Genomic DNA, 20,281 nt, shown 5'->3' on the forward strand with positions numbered 1-20,281 from the left:
CCGAAATTAGCTGTTCCTTACTTGCCAGCTGTCAAGCTATACATAGAACTACTGGTTAGTAATGCCAGATGAAGTATTCGTCATACAGGACGTTATATGTGAACTTTACGAGCATTTTGATACATAATTTTAATACTTCGTTTAGTCCCTTGTTCTAGATAGTACTAGATAAAGGCATAGAAGGTGTTATAGCGTCTCTCTCATGTCTACTTCCCTGCACTTTCTGCATGTAATTTTGCATTTTATGTTATTTAAAGATAATAAAGTTAATGTGTTTATAATTATTTTATTATTTTATTCGTAATATATGTATTTCAGGTTATATTTTAGTTAAGGTCTTGAGGGTCCAATATAATCATTTTAATCGTAATATATTTCAAATTAATAAAAAAGCATGGAGCTTGTTCACGAAAGAATGAAAATATTCGCAAAATGTAAGGGGTACACAGTTCTCAGTGCGTTTCGGTTATTTTCGTGCTCACTCACAGAGTCGCAGTGCCTCTCATGTCGACCACTGCATTAGGCCAACAACTATCCTTCGGTTCTTTGAAGACCGAGTGAGTAAAACACATAATTGTTTTTCTTCGGGGTTCTTGCACTTGATTTTGGCAATCCTGCATGTTTTTAATGCGGTCCTTCTCGCCCTGATTCGTCTGTCAGCCTTTTCGGAAGTTTCTTTGTACTCGTATATATACATATATGTGACCCCGCACATAGAAACCCGTCTAGTGTGTCAAAACAGGATTTTTCATGAGAGGCGTTGAAAGATGTGAAGCACGTGTTCTCTCTCCCTCTTCCTTCTTGTTCGTTACTAAAACATCATTTTCACTCACTCTGAAGCGTTTCCGAGACAAACCAACAAGCTCTCGGGTTGCTGCCTATAGTTCTACGTACATTCTCGTTGAAAACCGATAATCGACATTTTGACATACTAGCCGGGTTTCTATGTGCGAGGTCACATATATTTTTTTTAACGTCTTTCGGATTTCCTGTATTTGTTCGGTAGCAAGCCGCATGGCACTTTTGTCAATCTCATCAGCTATTTCATTTTCCGGAATACATTTGTGGCCTGGAACCCAGTATACATATATTGTCTTGATTGCCGTCTGGTTATAGACCTCTATATTTTTTTTTCTATATTGTTGCCTGCTTTGTTTCCTATTCCAGCAGCTTTCCTGACGGCAAAGGCATCCCCCCGGAAGATACTGCAGTATTCGGGAAGCTTGTAGGGTCGCCTAAGATCCAGCTCCAAGCAATAAATTCCGGCTCCTACTCCTTTAGCCAGTTTTGATGCGTTTGTATCCCTCCCTGCTTATTGAGCTTGAGCTATGGCCGCCGCCATTTTTGCAGCTGATTTTGCTACAGACTTTTCCACTGCTATGTTGTTTGGTGATGAGCTGAGTAACAGTGAACAGTCAGTCGCTCTATCCTCTCCCTCTCCAACGGTTTTCTGTATGAGATGTTGCTGTCAGCGGTCCACCAAACCAAAACACAATATTCTTCAATAATATAAATATAATTAATTTAATTGGAATATAAATATGTGGGCCTACAATTAATTATGTAAATAAAAAGCGATAGCAGTTTCAGCTTTAATAATAAATAAATGAGTGCGATTATTGGAATGCGAATTGTTGACTTTAATAGAGATGCGCATTTTATGAATAATTATTTTCATATATGTATGTACATTAGGGTGATTAAAAAAAAATTTTTTTTTTTTTTTTTTTTTTCAATTGGTACTCGCAAAAATAGGTTCCTAGACACCTCTAAAAAAGCCACTCCAAATATGAGTTTTTAATTGTAACGGGAAGGTCCTCCGCCTAACGGTTTTCTATTTTTTCTTATTATCAGATAGAAAATTTTATATCTCGCTTCCAACTACTTGAGAAAATATCGTGTTAATTAGGTTTTGTAGGAAATTGAATGCTCTAAAATATGGTCTCTTATGATTTTTTCGTAAACCCAACCGTTTAAAAGATATTAACGGTTGAAATTTGATTATTTTTGGAAAAAAATTTTATTTCTTATGAATTTTATAACTCAATGAAAAAAAATTATTTCTCACCTCTAGGCTTTCTTAGAGGTGTCTAGGAACCTATTTTTGCGGGTACCAATTGAAAAAAAAAAAAATGTTTTTTTTGAATCACCCTAATGTACCTATGTACATACATATGTTTTCATCGTATACATGTACATATGCATTATCGGCATAAATGCACTCAGATACAATCAACGTATGGCCATGACCTTAACATAATGTATATGCAGGATCCGACAAAACTTTGTATACCCTATGAATGTAAGACCAATTATTATATAAGGTTATATCTTTGGAGAAGTGAAATTTATTGCTTTGTTTAATTTTCTATTTTGTTTATGGGTAGCTTGAATTAAAAAAATTTAATTTAAATATTGTACATTCGAAATACTTACGTAGGATGACTTTTATATTGTGTGATTCGAGAACAAAAACAAATTTTAATCAACGAAAATTGCTTTCGAAGCACTTTAGCCACTCTGATCGAAGTATCTCTAAAACATGAGTTCTATACACATCAACGACCTGTTCGTGTACTTAAAAACGTTGAGCTATAATTTTATTTTTTACGAACGGGAATAAAAAGAAGTCCGGACTATACGACTATACGGAGGATAACTTATCATATCGATGTTTTATGTGCTCAAAAATGCAGTTGTCTCAATCGATGTGTGAGAGCTAGATTTGTCGTGGTGAAAAGCAATTCATCATCGACGGTTGGTTTTCCTGATTTCTTGTAAGACAACTGGCAAACAAATTGTTGTATACCACTCAGCATTTACTGTTCTGCGTTGCACCAGTGATATGTTTGCGAAATGGCCAGTTTTTCCAAAAAAAAAAGGGGTAACCATTGGCTTGGAAGTGCAAGAACAACATTTGTTGGATTAGGCTCAGCTTGAAACACACATACAGTCGACTGCTCTTTACTTTCGGGCGCATACACATACATAAATCCACAATTCATTACCTGTCACGATGTCATAGACGTGTTTCGAAGCACCGCTGTCATATGTTTTTAGTACTTCTCTCGACCAATCCACATGAGTCTTTTTTTGAGCGATCGACAAATTGTTTGGGTTCCAACGTGAACAAATATTTTTTGCAGTCAAATGTTCATACGATATTGAATCTATACTATTCCCACTAACGTTTTGTCAATCTCACGATAGGTCACATGACGATTTTGCAATATCAGTTTGCGTACAGCATCAATAGTTTCCATAGCTGATTTAGGACGACCTTCCCGAAATTATGATCTACGACCTCGATTGAATTCACGACACTATCGATAAACACTGGTGCTTGATGGAGGCTCATCGTCAAAAATTGAACGAAGCTCATCTATGCACAATTGATGATTTAATCCACGTCGAATGTTGTAAAAAAATAATCGCGCGAAAATACCCGCAAATTAATTCCATTTTTTGGTCGAGAAGAATATTTTAAGTAACTGTAAACAACACAAAGCTATCTTTATCAATTCCAAACCTTATACATACTTGTGCTGAGCCAAAGTCCGAAGTTAAACTCCAAGTTGAAAACACCTCAATTACTGCTTCATCGCTGTCTTTTTGTACCTAGACAGTGTATATTGCCACAAAACTTGTAACACCCAAGTCGAGCTGAGTCGATTTAGTCATGTTCAGCTGTCTGTTTATACGTGACTTATAATGTGAGAATTTTTATTTTTTTTTTTTTGCAATTTTGACAAAACTTTATTATCTTACTTTATATTCTGTGTTAAGCCTCCATAACGTGCGAGTCCCATCGCTCGTCGATTATGTCTATGAAAATGGCACGCAAATTGTATATATGTTTGTATTTGCTACGCTATTATTTGCTGATAAGTGTTCAAATATTATTCATACATATATTTGTATAAAAAAGTTTTTGATAGACGTAGTTACAACACAAGAGCAGTTTCCGCTTAAACTGTATATAATTTAATTAGAGTTGCCAAATGAAATTATTTTAGTTTATAGGTAGACGTAACGCCTTTATGGACAATTTTATAGCACTACATATACAAGATAATTAACGTTTTTCCGCCCATAACCTTATGTGGAAAGTGAGGCAATTTGGACAAGTCTACCTTTTAAGTAACCAAATATGTAGAAGGAAAATTTTGCTTCTCACTAATGTTTGGTAGCTACACTAAAGACGAGCCGATCTCAAAAGCAATAACTGATTAACGGATTACAGTTCAATAAGTACACAAATAGTTTTAAAATTTTCACTCTATTCTGAACTCGATAACAGAAAGTACTGCTGTGGGCAAAGAATAGTAAGACTTCGTCGTAATATTTTTTTGCTAGGTTGGTATGACTATCAGTGATGGTTGTGTAGGTTGTGCCAAATGATCATTAGTGTTTAGGACATGCTTTTTTATGCTTTATTCATTGCTTTATTTCTGAAGTATATAAAAGAACATTCAGTGATTTTTACGATAAGTGAAATTATTCAGCAAAGAAGTTCCATTAAATTCAATTTGCGAAAACAAATTTCTGGTGCCGAAACGTTTGAATAGTTCGAAAAGACCTTCGCTGATAATTGTTTGTCGCGAGCACGTGTTTTTGATTGATACAAATTATTCAAGGGAGGTCGAGAACGCGTTGACGACGCACCACGTCCAGGACGCCATCAACATCAATTGATGATCGATACGTCAATAAAATAAAGAAATTGGTGCTTGAGAATCGAAAATTAACAGTCAGAGTTTTTGCTGTTATCGTTGGAATATCGGAAGCATCAGTGAAAGCCATTTTGAAAGATCATTTGGGCCTAAGAAAAGTGAAAGCACGATTGGTTCCAAAATCACACAAATTTTTTGGAAAAACAGCGTCGCGCTAACGTCTTTGAAACAATGCTTTCCGAATACTAAGTAGGATGTCATGAAACGTACTATTACTGACGATGTGTCTTGGATCTATGCGTACGACCCGGAAATAGACGATCAATCGGCCGAATAAAGTGGCAAAGGTGAGTCGAAGCCGAAAAGTCACGTCAAAAATCAAGGTTATGTTGACAGTTCTCTTTGATTAACGAGTTGCGGTGCACTCCGAATTCCTTTCGATCTGCCAAACTGTTAACAAGGAATACTATTTCAGTCTTATGCGTCATTTTCGCGAAGCTATTCTTAAAAAGAGGTCGAAATTATAAGCCGACAACTCGTTATTTTTGCACCACGATAAAGCACCGTCGCATACTGCATTGATTCTTCGTGAGTTTTTCACCAAACTTTCAACCAATATCATGCCGCAACCACCGTATTCACCTGATTTAGTGCCGTATGACTTCTGGCTATTCAGAAAACTACAGGAAAACCGTTTCGAATTCATAAGGGATTACTTTGAGGGGACGAGATAAATTTTGAAGAATAAATTACGAATTTTGCTAGAAATTTGCTATAAATATTTCTGCGCTTCAAATCCCTTGATAGCGCTTCTCCATTTATGAAATGTCCTGATAAAACAATCCAAAATTGGCATAGCAAATGGCATATGCAAAAAAATATTTACTTTGACAGCTGATACGACGACGATCCCTCAAGGAAATCCTATTCTTCAAAATTATTCACTCTATTATTAGAGTATAGTCATGGGTGTACCTACTGGTTGACGAAATCTGACTGAAAAATTAGTTTGTCACATTTGAATAATACTCGAATCTTTATATTTAATTATTTTACTATTTTTAAATATACATACATATGCTATGACTATAAACTTTTATCATTATTATTATTATTATTATTATTATTATTATTATTATTACATATACTATTTTTTCATTGTTGCAAATATTTATTTAATTTTTATTATTTAATTTTGTTTTTACAGTAATACTTTTGCTATAGAGCACATCTAAGCAAAATGGATAGTTCCCGTAAGCCAGAAAAAATCAATCCTCGCCGTCATGCGAACATACTGTCGCAATTACTTTTCGTTTGGGCCATGCCGCTGCTCTTTAAGGGCGCCAAAAACGGCTTGAACACAGATGATCTCACCAAGTGTATGCCAAAAGATAGCTCAGAGGATTTAGGAGATCGCTTGGAAGAGTAAGTAACAAATATTTAATAACCAATTAAAGATGCGCCAAGTTCACGTGCAACCGGACGAATTGTACTCTCACAAAAACCTGAAATTATTTTCAGTTATTTGCGAATTTTTACTAATCCACAAAGTTTAAAGCGAGGTTTTTTTTTTTTTTTATTTTTCAACTTTCGTTATATTATTGTCATATTCATACCTATAATAAACCAATATTCATAAAAGTATTGTTATCAGTAATTTCGCGTTTGATAAATGTACAGTCCTTATCTACCTTGTCGATCATCTCTTTTGCGACTTTTACTCGAAGTAGTTTTTGCTAAAGATTAAGATCTTTTGGTACGAGCCTAGCATTGACACGCTTCATATCCAAAATGTGTTGAGTCAATCCATAAGAGGTGTAGAGAACATCTGCTATTCCTCTAATGTCAACACGACGATTTTCTAGTACTTCTTGCTTTATTCTTTCGATGCTATCGTCATTAACAGTGGTGAGTGGACAACTCGTGTGAGGCACGTTTTCGATGACTTCACTGAATGCTGAGTTTCATCGATTCCATAGCCATTAATGGCATCGTATAATTTCAAACAAACTGTTCTTAAACTTTTTCTACGGTAAAAATTTCCAGGCAAAAAGAAAAAGAAAAATTATTTGGAGATCAAAATTCACACGATCACAAAAATTCAGTGTGATAACGCTATTTAAATGAACCAGTCCGGGCATTAGTTCTTCTTCTTTCTTTGTCCATCCGCTTTTCACGGTCTTTTCTAAGATTTGGCGCATGGTGAATATCTGGTCAGTTGTTCATTTTCCAGACCTGAAGCCACACTGATAAGGTCCAATCAGTTTGTTGACGGTGGGCTTTAGTCTTTCCTACAAAACGCTCGATAGAACCTTATATCCGTTGTTGAGAAATAAATCCATCTCGACGAACAAAAACCAAACTTTTTTTGTGGATTCCCGTCTTGCTATATAATGCAGAGACATGGACGGTGACAACATCTGATGAGCCGACGTTAAGAGTTTTCGAGAGAAAGGTTCTCCGGAAGATTTATGGTCATTTGCGCATTGGCTACGGCGAATATCATATTCGATATTCGACGTCATTGACATAGTTCAGCGAATTTAAAGACAGCGGCTTCTTTGGCGAGGTCATGTCCTCCGAATGGACGTAAATACTCCAGCTCTGAGAATAATCGACGGAGTACCCGCCGGGGGATCAGAGGAAGTGAAAGACCTCCACTCCGCTGGAAAGACCAGGTGGCAATAGACCTGGCTTCTCTTGCAAAAAAAATCCATCATTAGTTGGCAGATGATATAGAAGGAAAAGAAGAAAGACTGGCGCGCTGTTGTTAATCGGCTATAAGGGGGTTAGCGGAAAGCGGTGTCGACGCCAATTTAAAGCACTAAAAGTAATATATTTGATAATAAGAAAATAGCGTCCTTATCCTCACAGTATGTATAAAGTGAATAAAATATATAAATATAAAAAAAACCAAGGACTGAAAGTATTTCCGTACTAAAGGCAACAACGTGCTGGCAGCGCTCAACGGCAATTATTTTAAGTTTTTTAACTTAGCTTCCTTTGAAATTATGAATCAAATTAGTTGAAATGCATTATTCCCATAACTTTGTCTCTTTGCTTTCAGAAAATGGTACGCTGAAGTGGAGCGAGCACGTCGCAAGGGACGTAAGCCGCTGCTACGTAATGCCATTCTGCGCACATTTTGGGTGTCCGCAGTTGTGGATGGCGCCATATCATTAATTTATATGGTCATTAAGTAAGTAAAAGATGAAATAATCAAAGAATCTTCTGAATTTTACTTTTCTACAAACTTAATTACATACATACCAGCGCCCTTATTTATATGTACATCCTTTGTTTTCGTTAACAGATCACTCATACCCGCTGTGTTGGCGCAATTATTGATGCAATTTCAAAAACAAGTGTCACTCTCTTCAAATCGCTCAGCGAATACAACAACAACAGCCACTGAGATAGTGAATGCGACAAGCCGAGCAATACGTTCCATTGATGCATCCGTGAAAAACATCTCTTTGTTGTCGGCTGATGTGGCTGCTGGAAATGCTGGAGGAGGTAAGTGTATTCATATATGAACTTCGGTTAGTATGCATTAAATTATTAGATCATAAAGATTATAGTGAAATAAATTGCGGAGAATCACCAATAAAAAGGCCACTTCGCTTTTTGATTTTCGTAATCAAAGCCACACCCTTACCGACAAAATATAATATTTGTATTGAAGTTTAATTGACTGTCCATTCCTTGGGACAAAAGAAGAGAACTGTCGACTCTGTAGCATTCGTTAAATTTCTCAGAAATGTTTCTGCCAACAACAACAGCAAGATGTAAGACTTCATCGAGAAGAAAAATCCTATCTAATGAATAGTTCCGCTGATATACATAAGTATGTTGATAGTTAAAAAATTTTGACCCAGAGACCTCAAGGTCTTCGCTTTTAAAATACACAAATTAAAGAAAACCAGCTGAGAGGTTCGACTACTGAAACTTAGGTTCATATCCCCTTGTTGTTTCTGAGGTTTGCTCTCCATATAAGTCTACATAACCATCAGCTTAGCTTCACATTAACACTAACAGCATTTGACCAACCAGTGACTATCGGCCAGACGATTTTTAACGACACCGGAACAATATCAGATTTATATCCTACAATTTCCCCCAATTTCCAAATTTTCCTTACCATTTTGGTCAATATGCTACAAAAGAGACCTCGGTATAGCTGATAAACGTTTCATAGTCGCTAAATTTATTTGCAGTAAGCATTTTTTTGAGGTCTGAGAGGCGAAATGATGGGCTGTGACCGGGTCCAGAGTATGCCCTGAATACAAAGGCAATGTAAACCCCAATTTATAGACTTTTACTATCGTTATGAAAGATAAGTCCTTGTATATTTTAAATTTTTAGAATGTTAACTATATCGTACAAACTCACTTTATTATGAGGTTATGTCAATCCTAACAGGGATCTTACTTATCAGCTTATTATACCGCTTCGTTGTAGTACATAAAACTCCAAAATATACTGGATCATAACACCTTTACAGATGCACAAAGTGCTTTGAGCCTTTTTGAGACGGCAATATCAGTTTCGGCTGCGTCTTCTGGTTCGCCGAAGTTAAAACTACCGAGATGTTTCACCTCAATCTTGCAACCGCTGGACAACGGGAGAGAAAGTTCCTGGATGTTTGCTCCTCATCCTCCTCCATACAGCTTTCACAACTAGCGTCCGACAAGATTTTGAGCCTTACCGCATGAATGTCTATATGAACATTGTCCAGTAAGAACTCCTGCGATTTCGGCAAGATGAACTTTGCTCAGTGCTATTAGTTCAGTTATCGAACAGCGCCAGCTAAGTGTACGCGAAGTCCATTATTCCAGTGCTAATATGCAAAATGCCAACGGAAATCCTATTCGATCCCATTCCGGTGTGAGCAGGACAAGGATGTCCCCTCTGGCTAGCTCATGGGGCTTTGCAATTGCTAGCGCTTCCGGTATAACCAGACACCCAAACAAATGTCATGATGAAGTAGCTTCATGCTGTTTCTAGCGAAGACAGATATTCCTTTATTAGCTTTGAGTGCACAGTTAACGAGCTCAGCACTAGTATTGTCACTTTGCTGTCTTTTTGCTGTCATCATTGTTCACTTCGCTAAAAGAGGTTGCACTTCATAGCAGTACGTCTACTGCCACTTTGATTCCACCATTTCTGCCTGAAAATCACTACAGTGGTCTTGCAGCCTAGAGCTAAGATTGACGGCGAGCTCCTTACACGAAACCTCCCTTCCATCTTTCCCTCCTACCTTCGACCTATCAGTGAAAAGTCTCACTATATCTCTTCTCCAGCGGCTTCTTCCTCGGTATGTGAGCAGAGAAAAAATCGCCATGAGTGGTCTTTACGACATCCATCTTTTCAGGCATACAGTTGAAGGAGGAGAGCATTTCGGCGTGTTCTTTCTGCATTAAAAGCATTGTCCCACAGACGTTAACGCAACGCTGTTTTTAGTGATTTTGGAACCAATCGTACTTTACTTTTCTTAGGTGCAAATGATCTTTCAAAATGGTTTTCACTGATCCTTCCGATATTCCAACGATGCCAGTAAGATCTCTATAATAGTTAAAATCGCCGAATGCTTTTTATGTACTTCAGAAAGACAACCATATACTAAAAATCTAAATGCTAATGATTATTTTGATGTGACATTTGACACAGATGTTCCGACAGTCATACTAACCTAAAAAGAATTAAATTAAAAGTCTTACTAGTTTTTGCCCACAGTTCTGGAAGTTGTTTTCAAAGAATCCATTAAATTTGTGACATACTATACTTTATGAACGAAAACTGGCGCCTGACTGTTAAATACAATCATTAGATGCTTCTTCTTCTAAGATTAGTTGGCATATTATTGCTGGCCGATAAATATTGTATACGTATGCATATAGAATATAGTTTCGTTATGTTATGAGAGATGATTGATACCATCATTGACAATCATTGTTGTTCTTTTGTTGTGAGCTGGGCAAATCTAGAGTACAGAAATAGTTGATACGTATGTATATATATACATATGTATATCTACGTATGGGCGTAAGTAATCTGCGGACAAAGCGAACCGTTTGCGTCAATTAAGTTGTCTGACAATTAGCCGAGTGCACAATTGATTGGTTTGGTCGAACTGATTATGACACTGCAATTGCTGATATCAATCAATAAATTTCTTTCATTACGATTTGCTCATTTCTTCTTAGTTTAGATGTATGTATCTGTATGTATATTTGTATATATCGCACACGTGCCATTACTTACATATGTAAATATTTGTTTTCTTTGCAGCATCATCTAACATCCTTGACGTCACCGGAAAATCTGCGACAGATAAATTTTTGTTTGCCGACAATATCACTACAACAGCTGCGCAACCTGAATTCAGTGATATCGAAGATCCGCTATGGTTTGTATTCAATGATATTTATTGCTTGGGCACTATTTTGGTAACATCCACACTGCTGAGTTGCTTTCTTATACATCATGTGGATTTGAGACAGCGTTTGTTGGGCGGACGCATGCGCATCGCTTGTTGCTCGCTGATTTACAGAAAGGTGAGTGAATACTTGAGCAGTAATTGCTTTTTCTCCTGGGTTCAGAATATATGGGTTTACAAGAAAACTAAAAAATATTAAAATGTTTTGAAAGCGAAGTTCTGATTTGAAAAATTTGTTTGACGATTGTAGCGATCCCTTGTATTTAAATCTGTGGCAAGTTTCGTGAATATATCTCGTTATATAAAAGCGTTTTACTTACAAGAACTTGATTTTGAGCGGTTAGCTCATCAGACTGTTTATATATTGTATGGGTTTACAATAGACCGATAGGGACAGCAAACGAAGCCATATTTTTCCCGTTCTTTTGACATTTCTCATCAGTAAGGTTTGACATTTCATCATGCAAAGATATACGATCCAACAACGAGTCGAAATTATTAAAATTTACCAAAATTTTAAGTCAGTGGACTCAATTTTAAGAGCGCCACGTCCAATTTATGGTCGTCATAATCCTTCTGTCAGATCCACTATTGAGGGTTTAGTGGAAAAATTTGAATCCACAGGCATAGTACAAAATATTCCCGTGCCAGTGAGGCAAAGAAGTGCCTGAAGAGAATATTTTCTGCCGCTAGCGCATTATTGAGGAAGACCTAAATCAGTCTCTCACACTTCGTTCTCAAGCGTTGGGTAACTCTGTGACGAATTTTGCGAAAAGATCAAGGCCTACATCCTCACAAGATCAAAATGACGCAATAACTGAAGCCGCTTGACCACCACAATCGCAGACGCGTATATTCGTGAATTGGACTGGGCAACAACTTGAAAGTGATCCGAATTTTCATCGAAAAATCATCTTCAGCGATGAGGCTCATTTCTGGCTGAATGGCTTCGTCAATAAGCAAAATATGCGTTATTGGTCCGACAGCAATTCACACGTACTCCTTGAATCACCATAGCATCCCGAAAAAACTACGGTTTGGTGCGGTTTATGGGCCGGCAGCGACATTGGGCCGTACTTCTTCCGTGATGACCAAGACCGGCACGCTACTGTGAATGGGAATCGCTACCGCTATCGAATAATTTTGGCCCGAATTGGATGACATGGACTTGGACAATATATGGTTCCAACAGGATGGCACCACAAGCCACACAGCGAATGTCACAATCGATTTATTGAAAACCAAGTTTGGTGAACGTGTTATTGGTCGCCTCGGTCGTGCGATTCGACTCCGTTAGACTGATTCATGTGGGGCTAGGTCAAGTCTATGGTCGATGCCAACAAGCCAGCGATGATTGATGAATTTCGCGCGATTATCGAATGTGAAATTGCAGCAGTATCGGCCGATTTATGCTTGAAAACCGTCGAAAATTGGGTTGAGCTTCTGGACTTCTGCAAGCGTGCCTGTGGTGGTCGTGCCAAAGAAATCGAGTTCCATTCATAATGGCATCGAATGTACTTTCACAGGAATAAAGAATTTCATTAATGCCCCAAAAACCTTTGTGGCGCTCTTATTGAAAAACCATTCATGTCAATGTCGCCGTATATCTCGTACAGCTCATCGTTCCATCGACTGCGGTACTCACCATTTCCAATGAGCAAAGAACCATAAGTCTTCCGAAAAATCTTTCTTTGGAACACTCCTTAGTCTATGCTTCTGCACCATCATTTCAGATGTAAAGTTCGTTCTTTGTTCGTCGAGAGATGACTTTACTTTTTAATTTCCTACTCAGTCCAAAGTAGCATTTAGCTTTATACATAATACTCGTTTAGCGAGGTTGTGCGCTCATATAAACCATCACCAATGAAAAGGAACAGCTTTTCTTATTTTCTTCTAAAAATTAGTCAAGTACAGTACCAATAGCAGAGGATATACTCGAGCTTAGAATTCGGCATTGGTATATCCAAACTATTTTCTTCAAATAATGAATACATTCAATAAACTCGCAAACTCTTTACAAGCACTCTAGAAACTTCTGCATTATCACTTCAGTTCTTTAGTCCAAACTTGTCGGTACAAGCTAAGTACTGAATATATCGCTTGAAGATTCGTTGAAAACACTTCAAAAGACAAGGTCTGAATAGTATTGCCGCCTTATACCATGTTCAGACCGAAAATTTGAAAGGATTAGATTACATTTAAGCCCTTCATTAATCAGCCCGTTCTCACTGCCGTTGGAAAGATGAAAAAACAGCTGTTTTTGTTAAATAGTATTTTGTAATAAAAGGACGTATTCTTTTAAATATTTTCCATATAATAGAAATAATGGACGCATTCTTTCATTTGGGAAGTCGATTTTCAGGGTAAATTAGATTCATTGCTTTAAAAAAAATTGTTTGTTTACATTTTTTTCCCTTTGTAGTGTCTAAGTCAGCAAAGATAATGTAATTTATAAGATTAGTGGGATAAACCACTCAACAGCCGAAAGCGTGTGATTAAGTGTCGGTCTAAACATGGTATTATTAGATAACAATAAAAACCTTTATTTTCTCTTTATTTCACACTACTCTTTTTGTTAACAGATTCACTTCACGAGTTACTAAAGTCATTCTTTAATTTCAGACACTTCGCCTCTCAATGCGCTCCGTTGGCCAAACTCCAGCCGGATATCTAATCAATTTGCTCTCGAACGATGTTAATCGTCTTAACATCGGTTTCGTTTATATGCACTGGATCTGGATAATGCCATTGAATGCCATGCTGATTTGCTATCTCATTTGGCTACGCATTGGTTGGGCAGCAGTTGTGGGCATGGTCTGTCTACTTCTTAAAACCATACCAGTACAAACCGGTCTCAGTAAATTGGCTTCCAAGTTGCGTAGGAAAATCGCCGAACGTACCGATGCGCGTGTCGGCATCATGAACGAATTGGTACAGGGTATACAGGTGATCAAAATGTATGCATGGGAGAAACCCTTTCAGGCTGTAGTCGGCGAGGCGCGTCGTCGTGAAATCAAGCAAATTCGTTATGCATCATATTTACGTGGCTTCTATTTGAGTACGATGGTGTTTACGAAACGCTCCACACTCTATATAACCATTGCAGCTGCTGTACTTATGGGTAATCAAATTTCAGCCGATATTGTTTTCTCTGTGGCCAGTTATTATAATATGTTGCAAGTGGTCGTCGCCATTTGGTATCCGCTTGCTGTGTCTTTCGGTGCTGAGGCACTAGTCTCACTAAATCGTGTCGAAACCTTCCTGCAGCAGGAAGGACACGACGAAAAGGCACAAGGGCTGACACATAAAAAAGAATCCAAATCGAGCGAAAGCAGCGCCGCCAATGCCATTGTACTCAAACAGGTGAATGCGAATTGGGATCTGACGAAACCGCAGGATACCCTACAGGATATCAATTTGGAAATAAAGCGTGGGCAGTTATGTGCTGTTATTGGTCCCGTGGGTGCGGGCAAGGTATATTTTATATTTTTATTTTACACTTTAAAGGCACTTTCACTTACAAAAATAAAATTTTTGTGCAGAGTTCATTGCTACAGCTACTGTTAGCCGAACTGCCAATCACAGATGGCGAAGTTGTCATACAAGGCGAACTCTCTTATGCCGCTCAGGAACCTTGGCTGTTCACCGGCACTGTGCGCAATAATATACTCTTTGGCGAGCCTTACGATCGCAAGCGTTATAACGAGGTGACGAAGTGCTGTGCGCTTTCGACCGATTTCCAGCAGCTTAGTAATGGCGATAAGACAATTGTGGGTGAGCGAGGCGCATCACTGTCGGGTGGTCAACGTGCGCGTATAAGGTGAGTTGCGGTGTATAAGAAAATAATATTAACTGCGGTTGCAACGAAGCTGTAATACTCTTCATAAATAAACAAATTTGTCCACACAAAAACTTGGTATCGATCGGTTAGTCTGAATGGCAGTATTCTTATCTGAACTCCCCGCAAAGTTAATACGGCTGTGTAAACTGATAGAAATACCAAACGCTCCATCAGGATCGGGAAGGGCCTCCCCGAGCCGTTCAATACCAAACGATGTTTCACACAAGGCGACTCCCTATCGTGCGACTTCTATAATCTACTATTGGAGAAAATGATTAGAGCTGCAGAAATAAATTAGAGAAGTTCTATAAGAGTGTACAGCTGTTGGCCTAGGTCGATGATATTGATATCGCCGTTAGTTCTGCTTTCTCTAGACTGGATAAAGAAGCGAAGCAAATGGGTTGCTAGTGAACGAGAGCAAGACAAAATATCTCACCAAGTCACTGTTGACAGTTCGAATCGAAACATCCAGAAATCGAAACGAACCAGTATTAATAGCAAAAACAATGTCAGCCTCGAAATCCAAAGCAGAATAACTCTTGCCAACAGGACTGAGTAGGCAATTGAGAAGTAAAGTCCTCTCTCGACGAACTAAGACCAAACTCTATAAATGACTCATTTTTCCTTTTCTGCTTTTTGGTGCAGAGGCATGGACGATGACAAAAGCTGATGAGTCGACGTTACGAGTTTTCGAGAGAAAAGTTCTGCGGAAGATTTATGGTTCTTTGCGCATTGGCAACGACGAATACCGCAGTGGAACGATGAGCTGTACGAGATATACGATGACATTGACATAGTCCAGCGAATTAAAAGAGACATCTCTGAGTATTCGACGCAGTACCCGCCGGGGTAAGCAGAGGAAGAGACCGTCGCTCATTTTATATATATATGTATATTTTATAGGGTCTCCGACGACTCCTCCTAGGTGTTATAAATTTTGTGATAGGGCAGAGTTTTTCAAATGAGTTTGAAGTTCCTTAAACATTGTGCACTTTAATGACAGTTTCCTTCAAAAAACTATTTTTTTAACACTTTTCTTTGAAATTTTCTAGCTTGGCACGTGCGATTTACAAACCAGCTTCCATTTATTTGCTCGATGATCCATTGAGCGCCGTCGATGCACACGTCGGTCGTCAGCTTTTCGACGAAGTAATTGGACCACGCGGTCGTTTGGCCACTGAAAAGGCCACACGGGTGCTTATTACCCACCAAGTACACTTCTTGACCGAAGCCGATTGGATTGTGATCATTGAAAATGGACGCATCTCACGGCAAGGCACCTACGAGGAGCTGTCGAAAAGTGACCTTGATTTTGCCAAATTACTTGAACGCATAAAGGAGGAAGATGAAGCCGTCGAGAGTGAGAACGAATCGATTTTATCACATGAAACCACCTATGAGGATGAGGAAATTCCTTATATTGATGGTGTGCGTGATGGTTATCAACCGTTGCGTCGTACCAGTCGCAGCAGTCGCACCAGCGCTAATAATGATGGTTCGCTAACGAGAAAATCGGCAAGTTTGGCTTTGAGCTCTGAACAGGATCTCTCCGATGATTCTGGTTTGGCGGAGGACCAGGCGAAAGGTGGTGTCTCCGGACGCGTTTGGTGGGTATATTTCCGCGCTGGCAGCAGTGTATGCGGTCTAGTCTTTATGACCTGTGTCATGTTGTTGTCGCAAGTGATCTGCAGCGGTTCTGATTATTTCGTAAATATTTGGACGCAACAAGAATACTTGCGTTCGCTTAGTAAGCCCACGACTTTCACCACTTTCGAGTGTTTGTATATATACGGCGCACTCATCGTCGCCGTTGTGTTGGTGAGTAAGCAATGAATGTAAGATAAAAGTGTGTTCGTACTAAAGACATTTTTTTTTGTCTCTCGCATTTTCACAGATTACCGTATTTCGTGACTATCTCTTCTTCAAAGTCTGCATGCATGCCTCAAAAGTGCTGCACGATCGCATGTTCGGCTGCATACTCCGTGCAACAATGCGTTTCTTCGACACCAATCCCTCGGGTCGCATTCTAAATCGTTTCTCCAAGGATATGGGCGCCATTGATGAGTATCTACCCAAATCTATTATGGACTTCATACAAATCTCTTTGGTTATGTTTGGCATATTGATTGTGATCTGTGTCGTCAATCCCATTCTGCTGTTGGCCATTTTGATTGTAGCCATAGTTGATTACTGGATTTTACAGTTATATTTGCGTCCTTCGCAGGACCTTAAGCGCTTGGAGGGCATTTGTAAGTTCGACCCAAAAAATTATACTCACAATTATTATTATTATTAACTTTTAATCTCACATCACAGGTCGTAGTCCAGTCTTCTCTCATCTCTCCGCCTCATTATCCGGCATTGCGACTATACGCGCACGTGAATTACAAGATATTGTCATAAAGGAGTTTGACAGTCTACAGGATGTGCATAGCGCTGTCTGGCAACTGACAATGGCTGCGAACACGGCCTTGGGCTTGTGGTTGGACTGCGTCAGCTGTTGCTTCCTTGCCTCGGTGACATTTAGTTTTTCGTTAATGGGAACTCGTAAGTGTTGTGCATTTTAAAATAAAAAAATGAATCTACACATCTTAATAGAGATAGCTTTTTTACCGTGTAGCCTAAATGTAGGCAACGCTTTATATTTATTGCCTTAATGTTTAACAGAATGGGGTAGTTGCGGTAAAGCTCTTAATACTCCATTAAACTCGTACTTTTTCTATATAATTATTACGTTTGACTTACTTTATTCTCAAATTTACAATCATAACTTCCTTGTCTCGTACTTACGACAAGTTTGAAAACCAAATTCAAAGTTAAAGGTCCGTCATATACATATCTCCTGGTGCATACGTTTTAGCGACATATTGATGTCTCAAATCACTCAAAGGTATATAGGTTCAAGGCCTCAGTGTAAAAATTGCAGAACAAAAAATAGTAACAAAGGTTTTTGATTCATTTGTAATTTTTCTTCTTCTTTACTGTCGTTGACACCACACTTACGCGGTGATAGCCGAATTTACTACAGTGCGCCATTGGAGATTTCAAGCGAAGCCAGGTGCTTCTTCACCTGGTCTTTCCAACGGAGTTCTCTTCCTCTGCTTCCCCCGGCAGGTACTTCGTCGAATACTTTCAGAGCTGGAGTGTTTTCGTCCATTCGGACAACATGACCTAGCTAGCGCAGCCGCTGTCTTTTAATTTGCTGAACTATGTCAATGTGGTCATATATCTCATACAGCTCATCCATCGAATGCGGTATTTGCCTTGGCGAATGCGCAAAGGACCATAAATCTTCCGCAGAACCTTTCTCTCGAACACTCGTAACGTCGACTCATCATGCATTATATAGCAAGACGGGAGCAATGAGTGACTAATAGTTTGGTTTTTGTTCGTCGAGATAGGACTTTATTTCTCAATTGTCTACTCAGTCCGAAGTAGCACTTGTTGACAAGAGTTATTCTGCGTTGTTGATATTGATACTGGTTCCAAGATAGACGAAATTATCTACGCCTTAAAGTAATGACTGTCAACAGTGACGTGTGAACCAAGTCGCAAGTGCGATGATGACAGGAGATATTTCGTCTTGCCCTCGTTCACTACCAGACCCATCTCCTTCGCTTCCTTATCCAGTCCGCTCGAATTATTTTCTCCAGCAGCAGATTGAAAAAGTCGCACGAAAGGGAGTCGCCTAGTCTGAAACCTCGTTTGGTATTGATTGGCTCGGAAAGGTCCTTCCCGATCCTGACAAAGCTTTTGGTATAGCTCAACGTCAGTTTACGCAGTCGTATTAGTTTCGTGAGGATACCAAATTCAGACATCGCAGCATAAAGGCTTCTCCTTTTCGTGTTGTCAAAAACAGCTTTGAAATCAACGAAGAGGTGATGCGTGTCGATTCTCTTTTCACGGGTCCTTTCCAAGATTTGGCGCTTGATGAATATCTGGTCGGTTCTTGATTTTCCAAGCCTGAAGCCACACTGATAAAGTCCAATCTGTTTATTAACGGTGGGCTTTAATCTTTCACACAATACGCTCGATAGAACTTTATATTCGATGTTGAGGATGCTAATCCCACGGTAGTTGGCGCAGATTGTGGGGTCTCCTTTTTTATGGATTGGGCATAGCACACTTAAATTCCAATCGTTGGGCATGCTTTTGTCCGACCATATTTTACAAAGAAGTTGAAGCATACTCTTTATCAGTTCTTCGCCGCCGGGTTGGAATAGCTCGTCCGGCATTGGGGGCGTTTTTTATGTGGCGGGTCTCAAAACCAGCGCACAACCCAGGGGATCAAGGGGATGTTCTTTGTTCAGAGGATACTTGGTATAGGACCGGAAGTCGTGAGCTGCTTGAGTCATACTTATGTAAAAGAATTGTTTCTGGCCACACCCAAGTGAATTGCAATCAGATAACTTCCCTCACTTGCGTGAACTTCTACATATGACTCCATCTTCCATAATAATTATATATCCCATAATATTTTCCATTTAATATACTGTATACCTTATACATACATAATCTATCTACCATTTTCTAACCACAAAAACAACAAATTTTTTTCTTATCAGAAACCTTCAGCGGCAACGTGGGTTTGGCCATTTCTCAAGCCATGGTACTCACTGGCATGGTGCAGTATGGCGTACGCCAAGTAGCCGAATCATTACAACAGATGACTAGCGTGGAGCGCGTACTCGAATATACAGATCTGGAACAAGAATCGGTAATCAAGAAACAACCACCGCCCACTTGGCCTACACACGGGCAAGTTGAATTTAAGGATCTATCACTACGTTACGACCCCAACAATCCACCAGTATTGAAACACTTAAATATCACAATCGAACCCAGTTGGAAGGTGGGCGTAGTCGGACGCACTGGTGCCGGTAAGAGTTCGCTTATTGGTGCGCTCTTCCGTCTCTCGCAGCTGGAAGGTGACATCATGGTCGATGGCATTGAAACCGGCAGTATTTCGCTGGAGACATTGCGTTCGAAAATCTCGGTTATACCACAAGATCCGGTGCTATTCTCCGCCACCATACGCTACAACTTAGATCCGTTCGATAAGTATGGTGATGCTGATTTGTGGCGCGCGCTGGAGGATGTGAGTTTCTGATATCTCTATTATATTTTATATTTCTATGTTATATGTGTTTGTAAATGCTTTTAGGTTGAGCTCAAGGGCGCCATACCCGGCTTGGATTATATGGTGACACAACGCGGCAGCAACTTCAGTGTGGGTCAACGTCAGCTGTTGTGCTTAGCGCGCGCCATTTTGCGCAACAATAAAGTGCTCGTGTTAGATGAGGCCACCGCCAATGTGGATCCACAGTA

At 39.2% G+C, this 20,281-nt stretch overlaps 1 protein-coding gene and 1 long non-coding RNA gene across 4 annotated transcripts in view; one reads left to right on the forward strand and one right to left on the reverse strand.

The window, feature by feature from the left end:
* LOC126751022 (ATP-binding cassette sub-family C member 4) overlaps positions 1-20,281 on the forward strand; it is a 53,013-nt gene that overhangs the window by 32,104 nt on the left and 628 nt on the right. For 2 of the 3 annotated variants that reach the window (XM_050460918.1, XM_050460917.1), the window contains exons 2-12: positions 5,881-6,098; positions 7,741-7,872; positions 7,987-8,189; positions 10,965-11,230; positions 13,735-14,586; positions 14,655-14,932; positions 16,006-16,771; positions 16,848-17,202; positions 17,270-17,500; positions 19,519-20,051; positions 20,118-20,278. In XM_050460918.1, coding sequence (XP_050316875.1) covers positions 5,914-6,098; positions 7,741-7,872; positions 7,987-8,189; positions 10,965-11,230; positions 13,735-14,586; positions 14,655-14,932; positions 16,006-16,771; positions 16,848-17,202; positions 17,270-17,500; positions 19,519-20,051; positions 20,118-20,278 — 3,962 coding nt within the window. In that variant the 5' untranslated portion in view covers positions 5,881-5,913. Of the gene's footprint in view, positions 1-4,933; positions 5,021-5,880; positions 6,099-7,740; positions 7,873-7,986; positions 8,190-10,964; positions 11,231-13,734; positions 14,587-14,654; positions 14,933-16,005; positions 16,772-16,847; positions 17,203-17,269; positions 17,501-19,518; positions 20,052-20,117; positions 20,279-20,281 lie in introns of those variants that run through there. The other variant, XM_050460919.1, reaches the window with a different exon arrangement.
* Positions 313-3,801, reverse strand: LOC126751061 (uncharacterized). The gene is made up of 3 exons (XR_007665849.1): positions 3,541-3,801; positions 2,437-3,491; positions 313-1,499 (listed from the first exon to the last, which is right to left on the reverse strand). It is a non-coding gene; the product is annotated as an uncharacterized LOC126751061 (long non-coding RNA).

Source organism: Bactrocera neohumeralis, chromosome 2 (assembly GCF_024586455.1).
Source record: "Bactrocera neohumeralis isolate Rockhampton chromosome 2, APGP_CSIRO_Bneo_wtdbg2-racon-allhic-juicebox.fasta_v2, whole genome shotgun sequence".
Classification (NCBI taxonomy): Eukaryota; Metazoa; Arthropoda; class Insecta; order Diptera; family Tephritidae; genus Bactrocera; species Bactrocera neohumeralis.